This window comes from Colius striatus, chromosome 10, assembly GCF_028858725.1.
Source record: "Colius striatus isolate bColStr4 chromosome 10, bColStr4.1.hap1, whole genome shotgun sequence".
Lineage (NCBI taxonomy): Eukaryota > Metazoa > Chordata > Aves > Coliiformes > Coliidae > Colius > Colius striatus.
This window is the reverse complement of record NC_084768.1, coordinates 11,879,955-11,906,194: the sequence shown is the minus strand read 5'-3', so window position 1 is coordinate 11,906,194 and position 26,240 is coordinate 11,879,955. Positions and strand designations below refer to the sequence as shown.

General features: G+C 35.8%; 1 protein-coding gene across 1 annotated transcript; it reads left to right on the top strand.

Moving 5' to 3' along the window:
• The first annotated feature begins 207 nt into the window (after positions 1-207).
• KIF14 (kinesin family member 14) lies at positions 208-18,697 on the top strand. Its single transcript, XM_010197018.2, has 26 exons — positions 208-303; positions 1,161-1,213; positions 1,562-1,592; positions 1,945-2,052; positions 3,159-3,275; positions 3,862-3,980; positions 4,308-4,480; positions 4,797-4,944; positions 5,060-5,123; positions 5,322-5,506; positions 6,221-6,323; positions 6,540-6,700; positions 7,548-7,695; positions 8,380-8,532; positions 9,129-9,255; positions 9,838-9,931; positions 10,969-11,092; positions 12,442-12,542; positions 13,869-13,963; positions 14,707-14,928; positions 15,079-15,263; positions 15,847-16,005; positions 16,540-16,659; positions 17,484-17,558; positions 18,191-18,326; positions 18,465-18,697. Exons 1-26 carry the CDS (start codon positions 223-225, stop codon positions 18,695-18,697), a joined length of 3,315 nt encoding a protein of 1,104 aa, XP_010195320.2. The 5' UTR covers positions 208-222.
• The last annotated feature ends 7,543 nt before the right edge of the window (positions 18,698-26,240 follow it).

Here is a 26,240-nt window from a genome sequence, read left to right as displayed (position 1 = left end):
TGTCTGTGTGTGGGCTTCCAATAAATCATATTCTTGGCAATAACAGATCTCTGGTTTAGGATATAATTTTTCTTGGAAAGTTCTTTCAGTATAAATACTTGTAATATTGAGTAGCACAGTCTGGTAAGCTAGGTTAATTTTTGAAACAGAAGATGATACATGTTTTGTCACTACATTAGTAACTTTTATTATTAATTTTATTAGATTTTGTATCATCTTGAAATGAGCTTTTTTGAAATATACAATGAGAAAATTCATGATTTACTTGTCTTCAAAGCTGAAAGTGGACAGAAGAAACAACCGGTAAGTTGCTTGCAGAAATGTGTAAGGGTGTGATCTTCAAGTACTGTTCTCTATTCTGCAGACATAAATGCACAAATGATGACTGATCCTTGTTTTGTTATCTAAGTGGAAAAATGGGATTAAAGTAAAAAACCTCACTATATGATTTCAAACAAAATGGTTGGCACTTTGGAAATACTAAGCAAAAAAGAAAAAGAAATCTTGCTGAAATACAAACAAAATGATTCAGCAGAACATCTCAAAATTGTTGTTCAAGAAATTCATGGTAAGAAGGGGATGTAGGGAAGGGATTTATTATATTTGATTTGTTGAAAGAAAAAGTACTTTCCATACTTTGACACCTTAAATTCTATACTGGCCACTTGTGGGTAAATGATAAGTGATAGTTTATAATAAAGAAAAATGTACCACATTCAACTTCCTGTTGAAATAAATCCTTAATTCTAAACTTGGGCCTTCTATTAACTAGTTATATACAAGTAAAGACTATACTGTCTTGTTTATAATAGGAGTGCTTTCATTTGAGTATTGTCAGTGATTTTGAGATAAACTATTTAATTTGTATACGGAAGAGGTTTATGTTGCAGAAAATATTCTTTTTCCTATGTAAGTATCTTACATGAGATCTGTGTCTTGCAGTCAACTCTGTGAGCAATGGCCTGCTACAATCTACTGTCATATTCTCAGGCAGCTGGAAAAAATTGAGTTGTAGGTCTTTCCATGAAAATATCGTTTAAGTGATCTATGCCAAGTTTTACTGATGGTAAACTAGGAATATAGGTAGACTCACTTGTATTTTTAAGATATTTCTGGGTGATATATGTAACTAAGGCTGATTTTAAAATTGTTCTTCCTAGCTTCGTGTAAGAGAACATCCAGTGTTAGGACCATACGTGGAAGGCCTGACAGTGTAAGTCTTATAACTGTTCTCATTTTAATAGATGTATAGTGTAATCCTGAAAGAGTGTGCTAATCTTGAGGTTCTGTGAAAGCTTATGTACTCACCAGTAAATTGGGCAAGATCTTAGTATCATGTAGTTTTACAGAAATAGATATTCATGTTGGACTTGATGTATTTCCTTTCATATATTGCTTTGGTGAAATAAGAGTGTGTAAGTCTCAAGACAGCTGGAGCTTTCATGGTATTTTCATATTTTGTCTCTAACTGGTGAAATGTTTCACAACTCCGGCAGCAGGGAAGACTATAGGAAGAAAACAGTCTGAACCCAAACTTTACTTTTTTCCTCCCTTCCTTTAGGAACGTTGTGAATTCTTACTCTGATATTCAGGTAAGAGTTATTTGATTACTGAAAGGGAAAACAAATGTTTTTACTTGCTCCTTCCTTTACTGCTGAAAACTAAATTCCATTGATGGGAAGAAAATGCTTTACAGACTGCCCAGTAGTCTATGATATTTCAGCTGATTATGTAAAAGAATAATGAAGAGTAGTCCTATATAATGGAGCTGAGTAGATGCGTACAGACAAGTGTCACTATTTTCACATGGTTTTCTCTTAAGCTTTAATTCCTTCCTTATAGAATCAGAATTCATGATAACAACTTTATTTGCAAACATTCTAACCATTGGTAAACTACCCAAAATATGTTTTGGTTTCACATTCTGGCTTCTATCTCTTACAGAGTTGGCTTGAACTAGGAAATAAGCAGAGAGCAACAGCTGCTACAGTAATGAATGATAAGAGCTCTAGGTCTCATTCTGTCTTCACCCTTGTCATGACACAAACAAAGGTATTGCTGGATGTTTTACATCTGTTAAATCAGGTAGTAAAAAGTTGTTTTGTGTGCTGCCTAGAATATTATTTTGACAATATGCTTGAAGAAGAGGAGTAAAACGGCATTTCAATGTGGCTTTCTGTGCAGCAAAACTTGTTTTACTTTACATTCTTTGAGTAGTTTCTGATGTCTCTGTCCTACATATATTTATAGCAGCAATAGAAATCTTCCTAGTCTGACAGATCTAGGAGTAGTTCCAAGCTTCTGAATATAAGTTTTGAGATGTAACAAGAACCCAAATTGAGGTCAGACCCAATTTCACACTGCTGCCAACACTTAGCTTCTGAGAAGGGTAGGCTATGCAAGGTGGTTAGGTTCCTGCAGGTGATGAGCTGGGACAAAAGCAGATATGGTTTCTGCTCAGTTTCAACACAATTCACTGAGTTAATGCTTCCTTGCTTCAGGATACCTTTCTCACCAATATGCCTCCAAGATATAGGGACTACAACTCCTCATCTTATTTACAGATGTGTAAGAGAAAATCCTGACTTTAAGATGAGTTTGAAAGAAGAAGTGAGATAGAGCTTTTCAGAAATCTACAGACAGACCATTTTCTCCATTCACCATTAACTTTTCGGCTTGTTTTTTTTTTTGTTCTTGGTTGGGTTAATTTTTTGTCTCTATTTCCTAAACTTCTCCTTCCTTCTTCCTCTTGCTGTTCGTGCCACTATATTATTTCTTTTCACTACTAGAAATAGTCCAGAGAGTTTTTGCACTGACTATTTAGTTGATCTTCATTGGTTTAAGTCAGTAATTACAAACTGATTTCTGTGATCATTGAACAGCCACAATAGTCAAACTTCAGACCCAAACCCATAGTTTGCTAATTGGTTGTATTTCCAGTTTATGCTTCTGCAGTTATTAAAAAATGAGCTATTCATATAGGGGTTAAAAGTCTGAACTTGCTCTCGTTCAAGGGATGTACATAAAGGTACTTTCTAAAAAAGTAAATGGAAATGTTGTCGTTTCAAAAAATGTATTTAAAGTTTGCAGGCTGTCACATTTCTTCCTGTCCTCAGTTCTTCTTTTGGCTTAAATGCAAACATCTTCCTCTTTTCCAGGTAGAATTTGTGGATGAAGAACAATGTGATCGAAGCCTTACCAGTCACATAAATCTAATTGATCTAGCTGGCAGTGAATGCTGCTCAAGAGCTCAGACTACTGGAGAAAGGCTGAAGGTAAACCGAGATTGCAAATCTTTGGAAAAGGAGAGACTCCAGACAGTACTTCGAGACCTCAAAGCACCCCTGCCTACCAGGACTCTTGGGCAGGAACAAAGCAGCATAGCTCTTGTAAATACTGCACAGTGTTTTGCTAGTGAGGCTGCCTGTGCAGTATGGTAGGCCAGGTCTTGGCAGCGGTCCCCATGTTGTGCAGGCTTAATGATCCTTTAGAAGGAACGGAGTAACAACTGTTCATGTAACTTTACAAATCATGAATTGGATATTGCATCAAGTTGAGTCTTGTCTATTTTTATGGGGTTTTAAGGAATTAAGAGTTTATAATTAAGACACTTGCTTTCAAGCTGCCTTCATAAGCTTGGTGGTTCTTAACACTGTTTATTTTAAAGCCAGGGACTCTGTTCTTTCCAAATGAAGATCACCTAGGCTACTTCTGCATCTCATTGTTTTTTATCAGTGGTGATGTTTAAAGTGACATAGCTGTAGCATATATTGAATAAGCACAATTAAATCCACAGCACAGTCAATAAGATCCTACAAGAATATAAAACTTCATGGTCATTGTTGTTTTTCCTTTGTGTAGGAGGGTGCAAGTATCAATAAATCACTGTTAACTCTTGGAAAAGTTATTTCTGCACTCTCTAAACAATATCGAAATGGAAAGAAAACTTTCATTCCTTACCGGGAGTCTGTCCTTACTTGGTAAGTATACTTCAGAACTTCTTGTATAGAACTCAAGGGTTACTCAGATTGTGGATTCTTCTTCTGTTCAGGATGCATCACTTCCACTCTTTCACCTCTGTCCCTCTCTCTCTTAAATGACCTATGGAAGGAAGAATTTATCCTATTGCATCAGGTGCAAAAAAAACGGGACCTTGGCTTGTATTCTAAGTAGCTAACACACTCAAATAAGTCACAAGAATCTAGGTATTTTTTGTTTAATCTATTCAGATGGAAAAGTTTTGTTTTGTTTTGTTTTCTTTCCATGTGAGGGCTGGGAATTGACTTCTACTTTCCTGTCAAATCAAGGTTGTTAAAGGACAGTCTTGGTGGAAATTCACAAACAGCTATGATTGCCACAGTGAGCCCAGCTGCAAGCAGTACAGAAGAAACACTCAGCACTCTTCGATATGCAAAACAAGCTTGTTCAATTATCAACACTGCTAAAGTAAATGAAGATGTGAATACCAAACTAATCAGAGGTGAGGCTGACATCTTCAGTCTTTAAGGGTTTTTTGTTTGTAGATGAGTTTATTGCTCTGTAAGAGCTGTTACTGACCCCTTGGCAACTAGGCTAATACCATCTAGAATATCTTTTTAATGTTATTTTTCTTTGTGAGCTTCTTCTTGCCAAAGTTCAGGTGATATCTTAGGCTACACTGGAGAACCTGGAATGGACAAAGTAATTTCATTTTTAATGAAATAACAGGTTGAGTTTTCTAGTATCATACTAAAATATCTAAACCCTATTTTATCTTCATTTTTCTGTGTGCTGTGTGTCTGGTTTGTCTAATGCAGAATTGAAAGCTGAAATTGAAAAACTGAAGGCAGCTCAGAAGAGTGCCCAGGACACTGATCCTGAAAAATGCAGACATTATTTGCAGGAAATAGCATCTCTGAGGATGAAATTGCACCATCAGGAGAGGGACGTGGCAGAAATGCAAAGGTTGGGCAGTCATTAATGTTTTATATTAAAACAGAAATGATAAAATGTATGTGCTATATTTTTTATTCTATTTTCTCCTAATATATTGTATTATTTCCCCTCTTGTTATATTAAGGGCCTGGAAAGAAAAATTTGAACAAGCAGAAAAAAGGAAATTACAAGATATAAAAGAATTGCAGGTACATTTTCTTCCTTCTGTTCACTTACAGAAAATGTAACATTGGCAGACCTTGCAGAAGAATTAGACTATTTGTAAGGTTTGGTTTCCTGAATGTTAGTCTTTCAAGAGACTACAGTGTCTTCCTAAAAAAATTAAGTATAGCTATTTGAATGCACAAAGTAAATTGCCTTTTTATTCAGAGTTCTCTTTTATCTAGAAAGCAGGAATTGCATTCAAAATGGACAATCGTTTACCAAACCTTGTGAATCTCAATGAAGATCCCCAGCTTTCTGAGGTGCTGTTGTATATGATCAAAGAAGGAGAAACTACAGTTGGAAGATACACACCAAATTCCAAACATGACATCCAGCTTTCTGGAGTGCTAATTGCTGATGACCATTGGTATGTAGTGCTCTTTTTATACTTGAAGTGAGGGCAGGAAACATTCCTTCTCACCCTTCCCTTTCCTTTGGAGTAATTCTTCCTTCTGGCAGCACCAAAATACGGTTTTCTAAACCAGGAAACTGGTAGCTTCTTCATATTCTCTCTAGACATCTATTAGCTAAGGTAGTTGAATTTCTTCATTTCATTTGTGTAGCAAAATTGTCCGTTAAGCCAGAAATGCTGGAGAAGACTGATCAAATGATGCTGTGTGATTATTTCTATTACATAATTTTCAGTAGAAAACTAAAGTGCCTTGACAATTAAAACTGAAAACAAAGTACAGCTTGGCTATATTGCAGAAATAGTGTTTGAAGTGTGCTTCATGCAACTGATCCTGGATAAAATACTATGTGAAAACTATTAAATCAATTCCTTAAAGACATGTTATGTGTGAGCATGTTGGGGAAATGAGACATTATCAAAGAAATACTCAGATGACAGGATATTGTAGTAACTTTTTGTCAGTGGATTCTTCTTATAAATATCAATTCTCTTCCAAAATACAGGTTAGCACTCATTAATTACATCTCTTGTAACTAAATAGTAAGAAGACAGTCTGCATCTGGAAAAACAGTAGCAAGACACTCTCTAAAGCATTAATTTTAGTCTATTAGGAATCACAATTTTCAACTAACATGAGCTGCTGATATTGCAAATATTTCTTCTTTTCAGTGTTATAAAAAATACTGTTGGTCAAGTGAGTATTATTCCAGTGAGAGAAGCAAAAACATATGTAAATGGGAAATGCATTTCAGACCCAACAGTTCTGCATCATGTAAGTAATTGATTTGGTAGCAGTAATGTGTGCATGAGTGGATTTCTTTGGTCTATTAATATTACATCTTCAGACTACAATTTTCTTAGAAGTCTGTGAAACATTAAATACTTGTCTCTATTTGATTTCTAGCCCCACCTATTGCATTTTATGTACTGTAAATTTCCTTATATATCTAAGCTGTGAAACAGACTTTTTCTTTCCTTTTGCCAATAGGGTGATCGAGTAATCCTTGGGGGTGACCATTATTTCAGGTTTAATCATCCAGTAGAAGTTCAGAAAGTTAAAAAGTCATCTTGTGGGACTATGTTTTTGCATGATCGTCCAAAAGATTTTGAATTTGCAAAGGATGAGCTGCTTATTGCGCAGAGAACACAGTAAGTATTGCATCTTTTTGTTCTAAAAATAGACTTGGTTGTTAAAGCAATCATACAGTAAGCATAAGAAATAAGAGGCTTAAGATTATTATTTATTTCTCAATAAGGGCAAGTTAGAAAATAACACATTTATTGTTAACTGCATTTATAATTGAAATGGAAGTCCTGGACTTAGCTGGAATGAATATATACCTCTAAGAGGTGATCAGCACAATCTAGTGCCGTTGACAGGAGTGTAGATTGCTGTTAAGGAAACACTGAACTGAGAGTTCCTCCAAGTAGTGTATCTCTTCAGTTACACGTCTTTCAAGCACAAAATGACTCCAACAAAGACTTTTGTTTTTTTAGAGAGATTTAAAGGCTGAAAAGCAACTGCCTTAGGAACATGAGAAGAACCCGAAGTTACAACTTTAATTGTCTATGATGGTGGAGAATTTCAGAGACAATGAAGTGTTATTTGTGTTTGCTTGTTGCTGGGGATCATTAAACCACGAGATTTACTAATTTTCAGCTTACTTTTCTGCATATTAATGTGATTTATTGAGTTTCTGTTACAGTTCTTAATTTTGTGAAAGATGGGTAATAAATAAGAATATCAAATTGACGTGAAAACTTGTGGACTGTCTCCCATCTTTACTAGTTTCTACATTTTCTCTATAAAATAAAAAATATCTAGATAAAGTATAAAAATTCATTTAACCCCCCTCTGCAAAACAACCCCAAAACTAGACCCTCATATTTTTACTGTTAAAATTGGATGTTATTGTCAAGACGAAAGGAGAGATTATAATCTTCACGCAGCTTATAACAGTTTAAAGCCAGCTTTCTACATGTATGATACTTGCAGGCTTGAATCAGAAATTGCAGAGGCACGACTCAAAGCCAAGGAAGAAATGATGCAAAGTGTCCAAATTGCAAAAGAGATGGTTCAGCAGGAACTGAGCTCACAAAAAGAAGCTTATGAAAGGAAAATAAAGTCACTGGAAGCAGAGGTGGTAAGTTGCATTGCACCGTTACGTAAAATATATCAGTAAAATACTACAGAAGCTGTAGTATGGGGCTATGGATTTGGATTCTTGTTTACTTTTTTTGGGTCTTGCATATTGTAACAGTGTTGCAGTGACTGCTGAGCCTTGTTTTTATTATTGAAAGTAATCAGCCCTACTAACAAGAGAAGTTGTGAAGTAGATATCCCGTTCCGAATCATTTTAGGGGTTTTGGTTTATAGAATTGGTGAGGAACTAAAATGTGAATCCAGTGTGAATTTGATGGTGTAACTTTGTGAAGTAAAATCCCTTTAAAATCTTAACTTACCCTCTGAGACTTCTAAAATACCATGATATTTTAGTTAATGCCTTCTATTTTTCTCCTAAGCTTCCATGCTACTTTGTTAGTCATTTCAGTACTGTTTCAATATGTGTAAGCTGACATAGAGCAGAACCTGATGTAAAACGGTAGTAATGGAGTATCTTATTTCTAAAATGTGCTATAGAAGACATAATGTGATGCCTGTGAAATGGAGTAAAACTTTGTTTGCTAGTACTGGGCTGAGTAGTTCACAGAGCCTGCATGTTTTAATTATGTTGAATTGAAACTAAGCCTTAATATCTGCCTAAGGGATGAGTCAGAAGTGCTGTAGAAGTGGTATAGCTCCTCTTGTCTCTCCTTTTTTATATTAGAGAGAAGAATCTCGTAAGAAACACATTCAAGAATTGAATAACCAAAAAGCTGCAACAAAAATACAGGAATTGAAGAAGGAAAAGCAAAATCTTGAGCTAGAACTACATTTCAGTAAGAAGCGTTTAGAAATGGAGACCTTGGCTACCAAGCAGGTAACTTAAACAACAAACCTCCAAGCTTTAGAGGTGATGAACTGTCATTTGTTTGTTTGTGTGGAGCTTTTTATTTGGCTGGGCTTTTAAAAAAATCATTGTAAAAGAAATCTTTCAGGAGTATTGTTCTTTTACATGATTTTATGCAAAAGAACAGATGCTTTGTTTACACTGTATTTTGTATTTAAATGTTGGGATAAACTAATGCTGAGCTTCTTTCTTATGTAATATGGACAGTTCTAGTCATGTACTAGACTTTAGTAATCATTGCCACTGCCAAAAGTTGTTACTTCAGGCTTTAATTTAATTACTGTTTTTTGTCTGATGTTCACATATATCTGACTGCTGCAACAAATATGACCTAGTATTTACAGGTTGTTTCTTTTAATTCCACTTTTTAGCATAACAACTTTTAAGCAAAACCAGAAAACTGTCAATTTGAGGATGAAAGGTATATAGCATGTGTCCAATATAAATTTAATTCTGTTCTGAGAGCCTTCAAAGTGACATCAACACAAAATTTTACTTAATAAATAACATTAAGTTTTGAATGTTGGTTTTTTTTTCTATTTTTTGCTGTCCTTCCCCCACCCCAGGCTCTAGAAGATCACACAATTCGTCATGCAAAGATACTTGAAGCTCTGGAAGCTGAGAAGCAGAAGATTGCTGAGGAAATACACACTCTTCAGAAGAATCGTGGAAATGGGAATAAAACTATGCCTAGTATGTATACATATGATGTTGTGAAAGCAATGCTGACATGTCTTACGTGGTAGGCTTGGATTTAATGGAGGTGGATCCAGGAGCTTTTTTTATTCTTCCCACTTCTCTAACAATCCTGACCAAGAAGGGCATTTGGCTGCCATGATCCTTTCAGTTCAGAAACTGTATATATCAGACAGGTGAACACTGTGCTTCTGTCATGCACAGGGTGGTTAGGTGGGTACATGTATATAATTACCCTATTAGGTCCTTACCTCATCTGTCTGAACTAGTTATGTGATAACTCCGGGGAAACTGGAATAACAGAATGGAGTCACTTTAGCTTCATATCTCAGATTGTTATATAGTATCTGGTGTTCTAGCTCTATTTTTTAAATACCCTTTACCTTTTCTAAAAAGTTATCTTGACTGGGGATGTATGTCGCTTTGTCCCAGTGTGTTGAGAGTTCATAGAACCGTCGTTGGCAAAGTTCCATTCAAATTTTGTAGTTGTCGTTTCTTTTTTTCCCTTTTTTTATCCCTAATGTTAATGCATTACATGATTTGACCCACTTTATCAATATGCTTTATATTCTTTATTAGTTCCACCTAACTGGAGTTCTCTGAAGCTATCTGTGATGATCAAAGAGGCCAACACCATTAGTAATGAATTAGGTAAAAACACCGTTTTCTACAGGTGAGTGTATGAGCTAATTATAAGGAGATGTATATGTAAAATATACTTGTATATGTAATATTTTTATGTCTATAATTGGAGGTGGATTCTGCATGTGCACTCAGCTATCTGTTTTTCTTTTAACCATTTTGACAAATACAAATTACTTTCTAAACTAGCTTCAGCTAAGTGTGTAGTTTAGCCTTGTTAGTTTGAAATGTGAATTTCAAATTTGAATTTTAGATCAAGACTTTAAAGATGTATTTGCAGACAATTAATTTTGGATGGAGTGTGCTTTCGAGGTGAATCTTCTCATGCCCATGTCCATCCTTATTTGGTTCACATATTAAAGTAGTCCTAAAGCACATTGACTGCATTCCTTTTGGACAAAGCTAAGTGGGGGAATATGTGCCAGTGAATATGTATGAGGTGTTCAGGTCCCAGGAGCTCTACAGAGGTAGTTCCAAGTGAAAGCCTTAGAACATACAAATAGTTATGAAAGTTGAGTGAGTAAACCAGTTGTTTTGCACCACGTCTTTTGTTATGCGATGCCTCTTTCTCGTGGTAGCTGAAGAGTGTTATCGAAGTGGACCTGCATATTGGTCAGGTGTTCTTAGTGTGAGCAGGGATATATTAGTGCTGAGGAAACAGTATGATTTAAAAAAAGTGCTGCAGTAAGTGCAATCAGCTTAGACTTCTTGAAGGTGTATGCATTACTGTATTTTTCAGATGTTATTTTCACATCCTTAACAAGAACTTTGACAATAGAATTCTCTTTCATGTATTTGATTGGGAGTTTCTTGACAGAGGGATTTGTATGCTAGTACGTGCTCCTATCTGATTGCTGAGATTCCTTTTTTTCCTTTAAATAAAAGAGTTTTAATGGCTAAAGTAATGTTTGTTTTGAGGCACGTTTCAAGCAAATTCTATCTTCGTAATATCATTCCTATTTTCTGTATAATTCCACCTACAAGTATCTTGTTTATTTTTGCAGTGAGTAATGCTTTTTGTCTTGAAGTTTCATGATTTCTTTTAAAAAATCTTTTTCAAATTCTTAGGCACGACAAAAGTGATGATCAAACGGGAGCAGTGCAGGTTCATAACATCAAACTGGGAATAACAACTTTCTGGAGCCTAGAGAAATTTCAATGCAAACTGGAAGCAATGAAAGAAGTCTACAAGGTCAGTAACAACCAAAGAAAAACCACTGATGGTCAGTGATATTTTGTCAAAGATAAGATTTTTTAATAATCCATTCAGGAGGAAAACCTTGTGTGGTTTTTTGTGTTTTTCATGTGATTGTAAACACCAAGATACATGTATGTGAAATTGTCTATTATACAGAAAAAGGATGATAGAAATCAATTACTTTATTCAAGTTGTTTTGTGTATAGAACAGGAACTAAGCAGGGACTGCTTTGTGGTTCATTTGGTTGTTCAATTGTTTATCTGTTTGAGGAAAACTTGATTAAGTGATACTTCAAAAAAGTAATCTTTTCTTGTTGTGTGGCTTGTTTTTCTTTGTTTTGCTTTAGTTCTGGTCAGTTAAATTGTTGATGGTGGCTTTTGCCTTGATGTGCCTTAGGTTCTTTGGTGGAAGGCATTTTGCATCATTTTTGTCTAATAAACTGTCATTTAAGGTGTACATTAATCCCTTTTTCTAATACCTTTTAATTAGACAAACTGGGTATTTTTGTACTGCACTGCTTTAAATGTTCATCACCTATCATACTATCTTTTTGTATCCAAGAGGAGAATGTAAAATAGAAGTGGGAGCAGCATCTACATTTTACTCTGTATTCAAAAAATCCCCTGTAGCCATCAGCTAAAACCTTTTTTTAGCCATGTAAAAGTAGACAATGATTCCAAATTATTGAATACAGATAAGATGACAGTATCAGCTCTTATTTGCTTGGAGAATGTTATTTTAATGTCATAAGAATTAAGTTTATCATTTATCTTTATTGACTCCATGTGAACAGACAGTGTTTTATTGCGTTCCATTGCATTTTTTTTTCTCTGTTTTAGAGCTGATGACAACTTGGGGGTAAAATCCTCAAAAAAAGCAAACAATGAAAGGTCTCTCAGATCAGGTGGACCTTAAAGTACTTTGCTTTTTTCAGTGGTGATAGAATATTTCAGGCTTTTCCAATCTCCAGGGCTGATAGTTGTGTTTTATTTATTGGCTTGGTTTCTGCCATATGAATTGAAAGTTGATTTAGACTGCAGTGAAATAATGTACGATAAAGGAAGGAAAATTCCTGGAGATGAGACAGCTGGTTATCATGAAGAAAGGATCCAGTGCAATCCAGGAGAACCATAATGAATTTATATTTTACGCCGCACTAGTCTGGAGAGCTTTCGATTAATACACAAAAAAATGTTGAAGATCAGATTTTAGATCAAGAGAACAACTTGTATAAATTTGTTCTATGCTTGAATTTGTGTTTCTTGTGGTCATATACAGAGATTGGAATGCAAAGAGTTTATATTTTCAGTACTGCTCACCTGTATTTTCTTTGTTTTTTCAGAGTAATGGTAGCAATGAAGCTGCTGATATATTTTATGACCCTTCTGATGAGTGGGAACCTTACCTTTCAGACGCCTCAGTCTCCTCTCTTTCCAGAAGAAGGTGATGCTTAATCGTAGCTCTCTCACCTACACTTGAAGCAAAAAACAATGTGTAATTATCTAAACATGCTTCTGTGCCATTAGCATAGTCATTTATTAATTATTCTTTTACCTTATGATAATGTCTAACTTGCGAATTAAATTAAAACTTATGTGTGTATAAATATATATATGTGAAGAGAGAGGAAAGCTTAAACTAAATCTGTAACCTTACTATGCTTTACTACCTTCACTTACAGAACACGTGTTGGCGTGTAGTATATTAGTAGTAACAGTTGTATACCCGCTAAAGCAGGTTGGCAGATGAAACAGCAGTCCAAATGATGTTTTAGTGATAGAACAGCATTTGAATACTTTTCTTTGATACTGTGGTTTAGGCAGTGTTATAAGGTGTGCTCTTGAATCTCAGAAGCTTATTTGGGTTTATTCTTTCTACTCTAAAAAATGTAACAGTAGAAGCATAACTGAACATGAAAAGGCACTGGGAAATGGGTAAATCAACATTGCTGCATTGACAGTGGTTAACTGATGTCAGTCATGCATACTGGTGGAAGAAATTGAACTCCAAGTGATAGTTCAAGGTTTGATGCTTGTGATATGTAGTGTCATGGAGCATAAAGGACTGGCCATTCCAAAAGGGAAGAGCAGTTCAGGGCCAGGGACACGCATAGTTACATAACTGCAAATTAAGTCAACCAGGAGGCTCATCTTAAACACAGCTCCAAGAAAAACTGGGAGACCCTGCTGAGTTTCCTTCCAGCTATTTCTTGAGCAATTTCAAGTCTGTCTGAGGCTTCTCAATTCTTTTACTGAGAGCTGGCCTTGTGCACTGGCAGCTAAACACCCAGAGCCAGGCCAAGGAAGCAAAGTTAGCTTGTGCCACTGATAATGGAGAATTTCACTGAGCATCTTCCTTCTACCAAGAAAAAAACCCCTCATATCTGGCTTTCCAAAAGCAATCCATTCTGTCCAGCAAACAAGATCAAATAAAGGCAGCGTGTCTGATTTCTGTGGTCCAAGTAGGTAGAGAAAACGTGTTTTGTCTCAAATTCTATGTAATTATCCAGTAATAAACTAGTAGCTTAAAAATGGGAATATGGAATGAAGATCCTGCTATAGCAGTAAAAGCCTGAAGAAAGTAAATAGCATCTATCTTACGGGCTGTGTTGTCTCGCTTTCACTCTGTTTTAGGTTCTGTTAACAAGTTCCATTATTAGTTGATGTTCATTTTGTTTGCCTGATGTCTGTTAATATTCATTGAACTTTCAGTGGATATGGGGAAAGAGTCATAAAGTTTTTTACTACTTTCACTCTTATTGTTTTCTAGAAGCAGAAGTTTAATGAAGAACAAGAGAGTTTCTGGATGTTTGTCTGAGATAAAATTGCAACCAGTTAGCAATATACAGACTCCTTATATATCAGGTACTTACTATACAGCAGAACACCTTTCATTTCATATAGAGGACTTGAAACTACTAGATATATAAAACATCTACACTTCTAATAATTGTTTAAAAAAGGATGGGTTATAAGGCAAAATGAAACAAGTCCTGTCTGTGAAGATTATAATGCCAAGCTCTTAACAGTAGAGTGTTTTTCATTAGACTTAGGGTAAAGACTTCCTGATCAGCACTTAATTACCCTTATTTAAGGAAGTTACCTAAAATATTACATAACTGTGCAAGCTAACTGCAGAAAGATAATAGTTCATGTATGAAACTGCCAGAGACTGAATCTTGATATAATAATCTGGAGACTTTGTTTGAGTTGTTGCTATTGACTCAACTACTGAGGCTTCCCCAAGCTTTTTTGTCAGGTTTTCTAAACTTTTTTTTTTCTGAAATACTACATGCTCCAGTCTTCAAAATATTTGTATGCATTCAGTTCTTTTAAGTAGTCTGAGTTTCCTTATTTTCTGTCTCTCTGTAAGCCTTACTGTTGAAATGGCTGGATTCATGTTAAAGAATTTCACTTACCAAATTTGTCTTTGTACTAATTGAACCTAGAAACTACTTAGAGTATTGTATACACTTTTTTCCTGACTTAGTATCTTTAATAGTTGAACATTGCTGAAGCAGCAATATAAAATATTAGTTCAAGATATGCTGACTGCTCGCTCCTATGAAGAGTTTCTTGCATGTATGTTTTGCTTTTGCATCTCACAGGTTCCCAGAGTAAGTCCAGCATATGCCCAAATTTTCCTGAGTCATTTATTCTTGGAATTTGCAAAGAATCCTTAAGTTCAGCTGTAGATTTACTGGACCAGAATCATGAAGGAGGAGGGAGCATAGCAGATAGTCTCCTGACTAATTTGTTTATCATTTTCTCTGGAGTGTCTGCTATTTCAAAAACCTATGAACAGCACGATGAAGAATGTCAAGAGAACTGTAAGTTGTTTTCATAACTGTTTAAAGTAAACATTAGTGGTTACTTGTCTTTTGGATTCACAATCATTCCTTTGTCTGTCCATCAGAAGAATTAACGTTCCTACTTTCATTTGCAAAGGAGACATTCTGATAGATCTCTCTCTTTTGTAGTTTTCTCTCTTGATCGTGCTACTCAATCCTACAGCATCAGAATTATCTTTGCTTTTGATCAACTTGTTGTTCTAACCAAGTTCTGGCTTAACAATTTCCAAAAGTGCCCTGGCTCTACGAAAATTAATGAAGAAATAAAACAGGAAGTAAAGAACTTGGGAGGTTATTTACAGTTACTGTTTCAGGTAAAGTATATTCAAGAATTTACCTGTGTGTGCACAAGTTGTATGCATTAATGCAGTATTTACTACAGACTTACTAAAACCACTTAAATACCAAATGTATGCAATGACAAATGGACATAACTAAGGAAGATGGACAGCAAAGGGATCATATTTGCTGGATAAACTCCTGTATGCTAGTTCAGAGAAATGTGTACTTCTTTGTGCCCAGGCCCTGATGATAGCCAAAGTTCTTACACATAAAACAGGAAAATAAAACTTGTGGTGACCAGAACAAATGCTAGTTTAGACTGTAAAGTGCTCCTACTTATAAATTCATAAGCCAGTGACCGGTAAATATTGCTCTACAAAAGCTTGTAGCATAAACAAAAGTAATTGTTTTAACTCACGTCTAATGATACCATTCCCTGTAGTTGCAAGATGCGGTCTTTTAGCTGTAGTTGATAAGCCGTTGGAAGTAGGAAAATGTAAACCTGAAAATGCGTCAAGTTGTTTTATGCTATAAAGTCTTGCATTACAGAAAGTGTGTGCTCTTTGACAAGCGATGTTTCCTAGCTTCAGCAAATGATACACCTTTATTTCTCAGGGATGTTCTTCAGATATATCCTCGATGGTAACAGAAGCATGGGACAAAGTAAACCAAACAGTGAAACGAACAATGAAATACATAGGACACTTGACAGTACTTACAAGAGCTGAAATTTCATTTTCTGAGGAGAGCAATGTTCCTGCAACTAGTCTACAGGTGAAAAAATGTTTATTAGAAGTAGTGATTAGAAATAATAACTTGAATGTTGACATCATATTTATTTTCAGGAATTGTGATCAGAAGCAAATTATGGCATAGGATGAGTTGATAAACTCTGAAAGCATTTAATTCAATCAGTCCAATACTTCATTCCTATGGTGAAAATGTATTTGTGTTAATGCCTTTGAATTTTTTTTTCTTTCAAAACCTACACTTTAAATCAATGTAGCTTCCCCTAAACAGAAAGTAATCCTGTGCTTTTATGGTTGTATGTACACTGAGTTTGTACAAGTTTCTGTGTTTGACTGAAATTCAGTATTTATTTAAATAGTATTTGCTTACATACCACGTCAAATCTTCAGAAATCTGAAGACAGATGGAAAAAGGAGGTTAAAGTGTGTTCCAATAATGACGTGTTGCTAGACAGACTGGCACAGAACAAGTTGCTTAATGAAGTTATAGAAATTCAGTTTTAATTTAAGGCCATACCAGTTCCTTTAATCATTAAGTTTTGAACTTTTATTTTAAAAGGACTTTGTACTTGCTTTTTGGGATGGAGTAGACTCGGGGCTGGAGTTTCTCATTGATACTATACAGGACAAAGCCAGAATGGTGCAGAAAGAACTTGCAAAACAATATCCACAGAATGAGGTGAGATGAAAGTAAAATTGAAAACTACTACTGTATCTTAGAGGTGATTGATTGATACTGTCTGCAAAGTAACTTGTTATTTTATATTGATAATAGTAATGACACCTACTGTTACTACACTCACTGTTAGGAATATTATTATAAGGTTTGAAGACTTCATTTTGTTATAGATTATTCTTACAGTCCTAGTCTCAAAACAGCACGCTATCTAAATAGTAAAATAGTTCAGTGTTAGCTTAAAAGAACTAGCCGTCTCATGTTCTCAACACTTGAGACTCACTGAAGCACTTCCACGATTTGTGCAGTTCATGGGGAAAATGTTGGTTCAAGGACCTGTTTACTAGCACAGAAGCCAGAAAGACCCTCCTTGACATCATCTCTCTCACTGAAATTACAGCTGACCTTTCAGTACTTTGCGGGGTGATAAGCAGAAGTGGTATTTTAATTTGAGTAATATCTTTGTAACACTTCATAAGAAAGTTACAGTGAATTATCTTTATTAACGAGTTGATCCTGTCATCCTCCAAATGTATTATAATATTAAAAGGAATTACATTAATGGGAAGCTTTTATCTTTCATAGTAAGACATCAGCTTAAGTCTTCTTGTAATTTTAAGAAGAGAGATTCCTACTACTTCATAGTAAATGGAAGTATGTGTACACACCAGTTAACAGTTGGGTTTGAAAAAGTGCATGTGTTGCAGAAAACATGACATTTGAGGATTTTTCTCATTAGTATGCCAGTGTCCATTGTGATCTAAAATATTCACTTACTTATACTTTGTCTTGAGTCAAATGTACGATATAATTAAGTTTCTTTGCAGATTCAAAACCAACTAAAGGATAATGTTATGGCGTTAGCCAGATTCCTTGAAAATAACATGTCTTATTGCAGAAAGGTAAGAGAAATGTTTCACAAAATATGTGCTCAGAGTCTGAGTTTTAAATTTAAAGGATGCATTTAATAAAGAAGAAGAATTGAAACTATCTTCTGCATTTTTACAACTTGATGATAACACTTCTTGTCTCAGTGGCATTCTTATGATTGGAACACTAACTTTTCTGGCTTTCCTGCATCTCCACTTAATTTTACTGAAGTACTTTGCTCAAGTATTTCTGGAGATATTTGTGTCTTATCTTCCTTCTTTTTGTGGTCATCATGAACAGCCTAACCACCCATTTTGTTTTCTTTTAAGAAAGCCTCAAGTTTAGTAATGCTAGTGTAATATCACTACTGCAGTGATTTATAGCCATAGTTATTAGATTAAATCATCTATCATCATTTTTAATACAGTCTTCTGGGAGCCAAACATTTTTCTGCTTTTTACAGCTATACTTGCTGGTTTTTTTTTTCTCCTGTCAACAATCTCCACTTGTTTCAGCACTGTCTTATGTTTTGTGACTTCGCATCACTTTCATTTTGTGTTTCAGCATTGGTCTATTTGATGTGGCTTAATACATAATAGGCATGTTTAGTAGTTACTATACTCTAATTAGTTTGTTTGTTTTTAAATAGTTCTTTGTTATACAGAAAGAAATAGAATATCAATTACCAGAAGAATCTCTATATCAGGAAATCAAGAAAAGCACTAACATTGCTGCAAAATACTTTGAATTGGAGCAGTGCCTATCTGAAGTCTGTCAAATTGTTTCTTCTATGTTACAAGGTAGTTATCTGCGTTATTACTTGTCTTGATAATAGCTTGTGGACTATAGGAGACCTGTAAAGCAGGACGGAGGGAGGGCTGCTTGGTCTGTCTTTGAAAAATCCTACATTTGATTCATCCTACTTTTGTCTTTTGTAGGATCATACAGAAACACAAGCTGTCTCAGGAGTTTTGCAGAAAACATTTGTGTCATAGCTGAATATTTTAAGAACTATTTCACTTTATTTGCCTTGTCATCTTCTGCAAACAAGTCTCTCCAGAAGACACCCAAGCCTTTTATGAACTTGAATGAATTGTACTCACTGGTTCATTCCCTTATTATGAACTTTGAACTTGAACAAGAACAGTCATCAGTGTTTAGAAACATTTAGATAGCTGGATGGGATGTGTTGTTTACTGAAGTTATGATGGCTTTACTTTCTTATATGTATTGACGTGATATGTAGTTTGTGGGTTGTTGGTTGTGTTCTTGTATTTTGGGGTTGGTTTTGTTTCCTTTAACATCCTCTTTTATTCCCTCAGGAAAATATTCTTTGGTAAGATTTCAGGTAAAAAGTAGTTAGAACTGTATGTACTTGACCAATGGATTTTATTGATTAACATAAAAAAAAAAAAGGTGGGCTTAGTTTTAAATATGAAATGGGAAAGTATTCAGAGTTTTTCAACCTAGTTTCATTTGAAAATACAAAACTAAAAAAATACAACTTGATTAAATAAATTCTCTTCATAATAGAAGTAAGTTCAAGTTAGTAAATTAGTTGATTTGAAAATAGTGTTACATAAAAATACAAAATGATTCCAAGAGTATTGATCTGTTGCTTTACTGCTTTTTACAACTCAATCTCTGTTTATTTAATTTTAGGAAGAGAAGATTAAAACTAGACATTTTAACATTATTCATCATTAGCACATGAGGTAAACTGCTGCACAAAAATATCATGTAAATTTATTTCTGTTGTGGAGATTGATAAAGGCATGGGAGTCAAACTGTGACTAGGCACTAAAGTGTTCACTGTTATCCCTTATCAGGGGTAAGAAACATCTTTATTTTGAGTAAAGGCAACAGTCCTGGGAAGAAGCATGTTTTTGTAATGCAAACACCAGATTGAGAATCCTTCAAACAATGTTAGCCCACCTTGTTTGAGACCTGTTGTATAAAAAAGACAAGTAAACTCTTCCAGCGCTTACAGACTCATGAGAACTCTATCATAGAATCATAGAATGATGTAGTAGTTTTGCCTGGGCCAGGTTTTTCGGTAGCAGGGGGGCTATAGGGATGGCTTCTTTAAACAAAAAGAGTTACCAGAAGCTTCCCCTGTAGCTGACGGGGTTAGGGCCAGTCAATTTTAAGCTGGACCCTGCACCTGACCCAGGCCTGGCCAATTAGTGATGGAGGTAATGCCTCTATGAATAACATATTTGAGAAGGAGAAGAAGTTGTTGCACAGTTGCAAAACTGCAGCAGCAACAGGGAGTGAGAATGTGAAAACACCAGGGTTAATGGAGAAGGAGGGGTAGGAGGGTGCTTAGGCACTGAAAAGGCTCCCCTGTGATACGTGGTGAGGATCATGGTGAAGCAGATTGTCCCCCTGCAGTCCGTGGAGGACCACTGGGAAGCAGAGACTCCCTCGCAGCCCGTGGAAGAGCCCATGCCGGAGCGGGTGGATGCTTGAAGGAGGCTGTGACTCCATAAGAAGTTCATCCTGGAGCAAGTTCCTGGCAGGACCTGGGAGTTCATGAGGGAGGTGCCCAGACTGGAGCAGGTTTGCTGGCAGAACTCGTGATCCCGTGAGGGACCCATGCTGGAGCAGTTTGTGAAGAGCTGCAGCCCATGGGAAGGACCCACACTGGAGAAGTTCATGAGGGACTGTCTCCCATGGGAAGGACCCCACAGTGTAGCAATGGGAAGTGTGATGAGACTTCCCACTGAGAAGAAGCAGCAGCAAAGTCCATCTGTAGTGAGCTAACCACAGCCCCCATCCCCTGCGCTGTGCTAGGGGGGAAGGAAAGGAAGTCCTGGGAAGAGGAGAGGTGGGGGAGGTGTTTTTAAGATGGTTTTATTTCTCATTTCCCTGTTCTTATTGTTTCTTTAATAAATCAAGCCTTTTTCTCCCTAAGTTGAGTCTGTTTTCCCCGTGACGCTAATTGACGAGTGATATCTCTGTCTTTATCTCAGCTCACAAGCTGTTTGTTATATTTCTCTCTCTCCTGTCCAGTTTAGGAGGAGTGATTTTATGACTGGGTGGACATCAGGCTAAACCACCACAAGTGGTAGGATTGGAAGGGACGTCCAGAGATCATCTAGTCCAACCCCCTTGCAGAAGGAGGATCACCTAGATCAGGTCGCATAGGAACATGTCCAGGTGGGTCTTGAAGACCTCCAAGGAAGGAGACTCCACAACCCCTCTGGGCAGCCTGTGCCAGGGCTCCCTCACCTGAACAGTGAAATAGTTTATTCTTATATTTAACTGGAACTTCTTGTGTTTCAGCTTCATCCCATTACCCCTTGTCCTGTTGTTAGATACTATAGAAAAAAAGAGATGTCCCAACCTCCTGACACCCATCATTTAAATATTTGTAAATGTTAATAAGATCTCCTCTCAGTCTCCTCTTCTCCAGACTAAACAGCCCCAGTTCCTGCAGCCTTTCCTCATATGAAAGATGTTCCAGTCCCCTGATCATCTTGGTTGCCCTACACAGGACTCTCTCCAGAAGTTCTCTGTCCCTCTTGAGCTGAGGAGCCCAGAACTGGACACAGTACTCAGATGAAGAAGACCCCAAGCTGCAGTTTAGATTTAATTTGACCCAGTAATGGCATTTACAGGCAGAAGAAGAGACTACATCTGATGCACCTTTGCAAATTCAAGTTGTTACTTTTGGACTGGAAATTTCTTCTCAGTCTTTATGTTCTTTAAAATACTGTGATTAATTGAGTCCTGTTGCTGTAATATGTCTTGCAACTATTCTTTTTTCATACTAATGTGGGATTTTGGTTTTTTGGGGGTTTTTCTATATTATTTTAGGAAAACGTTTTGTTTCCTTTCCTAGTTTTTGGAAGAATCTGAGACTATTTATGCATTTTCTAAGAAAGGACTGCTTTCTCCCCCCACTCCCCCTTTTTTTTTAATAGGACTTGGAATCACAAAAGGTAACAGGATATGGTTACTCTTGAAATTTTTTTCTGTCCTCTTTTATGTATGTTTGTTGCTGATGTATTAGTATGTTCGTGGTAGTATTGGTTTCTAGAATAGGATACGATTTATATAATCTAATCAACGTTCATGTTATTTGGTTGTTGCAGTAAAAAAGGGACAAGATTTAGACAGACAGAACAAAACAGTATCTTCAGAGAGGACTATAGACAATATAACTATTTCAGGTATCTTTTAGTTACTTTAATAAGGATATTAAAAGTCAAGTCCAAGTAAATTTATAATCATAAAGATTTATGAGTATGTGAGGAAAATTAAGTGAAGTATCAGGAAAAACTCATGGGTAGTGGTTTGTAAATAAAAGGTCCCAAACCAAACACTCACAAACAAACAAAAAAACTCTCCCACACCAAAGTTTGTGTGTTTGTTCAAATATTATTTCCAGTGATTTAAATGAGTGTCAAACTATAAGTGCATTTGGAAAGGTATTAGACATCTGTAGTTTTGGAATTTTTTTCTCAGATTTTAGGTAAATTCTGGTGGTTACAGCATGTGTTTCTTGATAAGAGCATCTTCAAGAAGAAGGTCATTTCATATAACAATCTTTTTTGTGGAAAAGCCTTTATTGAAGAGGTTATTAAGCCTTTATTAGAGGACTATTTAGTAGAAGCTGGCATGAGCTGTCTGTCTTACGCCGCAGGTTGCTTCTGTAGTCGGTAGTATTCCTGTTGCAGCCACTAGATGGAAGTGTTTCACAAGGCTGTACGGAGTACCGTCTCTAACCAGGCGCGAGTTGCGGCTCATCGCCGCCGAAAAGTTTGCGCTCCTACCTCATATGGAAAAATTTAGTTTCGATAGAAAAATCCGTCTGGGGACTCGTATAATTTATAGAACAACTCTTCTGTTATATACTCCCTGAATTAATTATATGACAGCTAACAGTGTGGTTGTATCAATGAAGATAGCAGTTACCTGCAAAAATATGTACCATCCTAAACTTGCTTCTCACATTTAGTTGAGCGTTTTTAAGTGTATTAAAGTTACTATTAAGAAAAACACGTAATTTTTTTCTGAAAAATATAGTTTGAAAACAGTTTTTAGCAATACCCCAAATAGATTTCTGAAATAGAGGGGCTTAACTATGTTTATATTTCCATAGAATTAGAGAGAATTGGTGTTAGGAAAACCTGTCAACGTCTTCAGAGGAGCGTAATACTCAAGAATTATTTGTTTAGTAATTTTTTTTGTTCTGTTTAAAACACTCCCAGCTGTTGGTTGGCAAGCTCTGCATTATAATTTCAAGCTGTATCCAAATGGCTAAGAAGCTCTGAGACAAACTGTGCTTGTCTTTCTCCAGCCTTGGCTACGCTTCTTGTGAAAGTGAGGTTGTAAATCAGATAGTGGAGGAGGGGAATGTATTCTGAGAGCCTTGTTTAATGAGCAATCTGCATTTACTCATCCCACCCCTCCAATAAAAGCATAAAAATGGGCATGAAACAATCCAACTTGTCAATTATTGTGCTTAAAAAATCAGACTACAGCTTTAGAAGCTATTTTAACTCTGTATAGTAACATGAGTTTCTTCCACAATTGTTTTGTCTGCATTTTAGTGGCATTGAAATGCAGAAAAGGGGTTCACAAAACCTAAGAGTAGATAAGGAATGAAAGCAACAAAAGCAAAGCAGTCTTATCTCTAAAAAAAAAAACCAAATGTTTTTTTTTCAACTGATGAGAAGTATTACATATATTCTTAAAGTTGGGGATTGCTTTTTTTGTTATTTTTAGGAAGACTGAAACAGGTACATTTATTGATAGATATAATTTAAAGACAGGATATCTCTTTGCAGATTATCAATGTGATTGGGTCATAATAGCTGCAGCTGGATCCCTCCAACTTCTGATGACATTAAGCTGACATAAAACTATCCTGTTCTGCTGTGACTGTAATTGTGTGAAAAGCTGCAGTGTTTCTCATCTAGTAGATGTTCAAGGGCCTTGCAAAGGTGAGGAACTATTTCTTATTCAACAGATGGGGGGAGAAATTATTCAAATAGGTTAGATGGTTCCTACCTCTTGGCTGCAAAGCAAACCAGTGGTCTAATTATGAACAACTCCCGTTGAAGAAATAGATTCTTAACTTCAGGAGTGTCTGCTTAGTGGAGGTGGTATTTTTTAACTTTAGGGAACAGTCTATGTATAAGTTGTCTTAAGAATTTAGCTGTTAACTTAGTGCTGCTTTGCATAGATACAGTTATAAGACTGTAAAGGAACTTAGCTACCTACAATCAAACTGTAGATAAAATGCTATATTGTAATAGGTAAAGTAGGCTTTATTACTTAGGAGCATTGCATGTAGATGAGCCCTGCAGTTATGCTTGTCTGTGCGTTTTAATATTGATGTTAGATCAACATGTGTGGCTGTTTAAAATACCTAGAACCCCAGTGGAACCTGCCTTTTAATCTCTCAGTTTAGTGACCCTTTTTCACTGTGCTTTGGACTCGGCTTCCATGCTATTAGTTTACAGCAGTGGTCTAGGAAAGATGAGACTTCAGTAAGACATACAATACATAAAACACATTTATGGCACATTGCACTGGCAACACTGTATCGGGAGGCTGTGATGGCTAGAGAATAAAGAGCATTCTCTGCTCTGTGCTTTAACCAAGAGATGCTGTGTACTGAGAGGACTTTAGCAGCATTCCCTGCCACAGAGAAGTAAAGACGTTAGTGACCTGTTCTTCACAAATGCAAAGAGGTGTAAAACAGAATAGTTGGCTTTTCCCTTGATTTCTCAGATAGCTTGAGCTTTCAGATGGAAAAAAAAAAAAAAGAAATCCTTGAAAGATTTCATTGTTAACAGTATCTAAACCCCTGTGTTTTGGAAACATTGAACATTGAATTGTTGCATACAAGCAGTTAAACCTAAAAAAAGATTCTTACGGCTGGTACTTTTAAGTTAAACTGAGAAATTTCTTTGAGGCTAAAGAGTGAATGTGACTCTGAAACATTTCTCTACCTTGTCTAGATGTTAGAATGTGGAAGCCATATGTTTAGCAGGATGCTGATACTTTTTACAGTTATACAGTATTAGGGTGTTTACTGCTTAATAGAAATTCCCCTGTCATGAAATGTCTTCATTTCTTATGTCTTTTGTAAGGCAGGAGTCATCTGTCGGACACTTTCAGTAGGAACTTAAGTCAGACGGTACAAGTTCCTTTCCTCATTTCTGTTTGGGCTATATGGTCACAAGGTGATGTACTAGTAAAATTTTTGTTATTCTAGAATTGAAAAGATATCTCTGACTATACAGAGTTCTTTTGTGTTACATAAGATGACTTTTGCAGTAATTTTTTCTGATTGCATCATTTGAGAATATGTTTGCATAAATTGGAGCCATGTATATTACTTCTTAGAGCTTACCAATGCTGTATTTATGACCAAAGAAATCAATAAAAGCCATATTCATGTAGAATAGTGGTTTATGACTGAATCATTAGATTCCTGTTAGTTTCTTTTAGACCTGGTGTTTAATAGATTTCCATGCTAGCTATTTCTTTCTTTTTAAAGAGTAAGCACTTTCTTATGTGTGCACATGTCTGATCTGTTTTCTATTACTTCTGTACTTTTAAATGTCATATTGTTCAGAGCATGTTGTTATATTCCCTCTTCATGAGATGCAGACCCTTAGGCTGATGCTGTCTGTAGTTTCTTACCCTATGCTTTGTCTGCTGGAAGCAATTTTTTAGCCTTCAGTTCCTCTTGTTTATTTTTACATAAGAAGTAGAGACTTCTATTTTAGTGTAAATGTAGAATTAGATTGTAGCAGTAGTTATGAGAGGGTGAAGCTTTTTCAGTTTTAAGCTACTGAGGCTGTGTCAGGAATTTGTGTAGGTAAAAGTTTTTGGAATAATTTGGATTGGATAAATGCTCACTATTTGACAGACATTTTCTAAATGTAGAGGAAATCTGTGTCCCAGTTTAGAGCTGAAAACAAGTAGAAGGAAAATTTAATTTGGAAATTCTACCAGGACCTTTACGTTATACAGGTAGCATTTTTACATTGTCCTATTGTTCCTACAAATGCCATCTAGAAGAATGAGTTGTATGTGTTTTGAAGGGAGATGAAGGAAGGAAAATAATTTAAAAATCTTTAAATGTCCAGTATGAGGAAGATGACAAAAGTTAGGAAAGTAATGTGTGTTGTAATGAATAGCAGTTGGCATACTTAGCAAGTTTTTCATAGGACTGGAAAAGTAGTTAAAAATGACATATCACTTATATAATTTGAATCTAAATGTAGAATTTCCCCAGTGTGTTTACTGTGTCCATTCTGCAATGCCAATGCATGTAGCATAATCACCTATTTGTCAAAATAAATTATAAATATAAAAGTAGGTCAGGTGTTGTTACCAGGTTACATGTTATCAGGTAATATCTGACCTGATAACAAGTAACACATAGGATCTCTCAGGATTTTATTTTGGTAAAAAAAAAAGAATTTAGGTTAGCATGAAAGGCCTCTCGACACTCAGATGGTTGGCACCATCCCATTCAATAATTGAAATATTCCAAAGTTCAGAAAATGCAAGTGGTAATTATGGACCACTACTTCCTTGAATGACTAGTATAAATTTGCTGTTCTGATACTATGTGCTGTTGTACAGTAATTATTCCAGGCTTTTTCTTCTGCTTGTATATCAACTAGAAAACTGTTGATGTTGTGTAAATAACTGCAACTCTCAGCAAACACGCATGTTTTGAA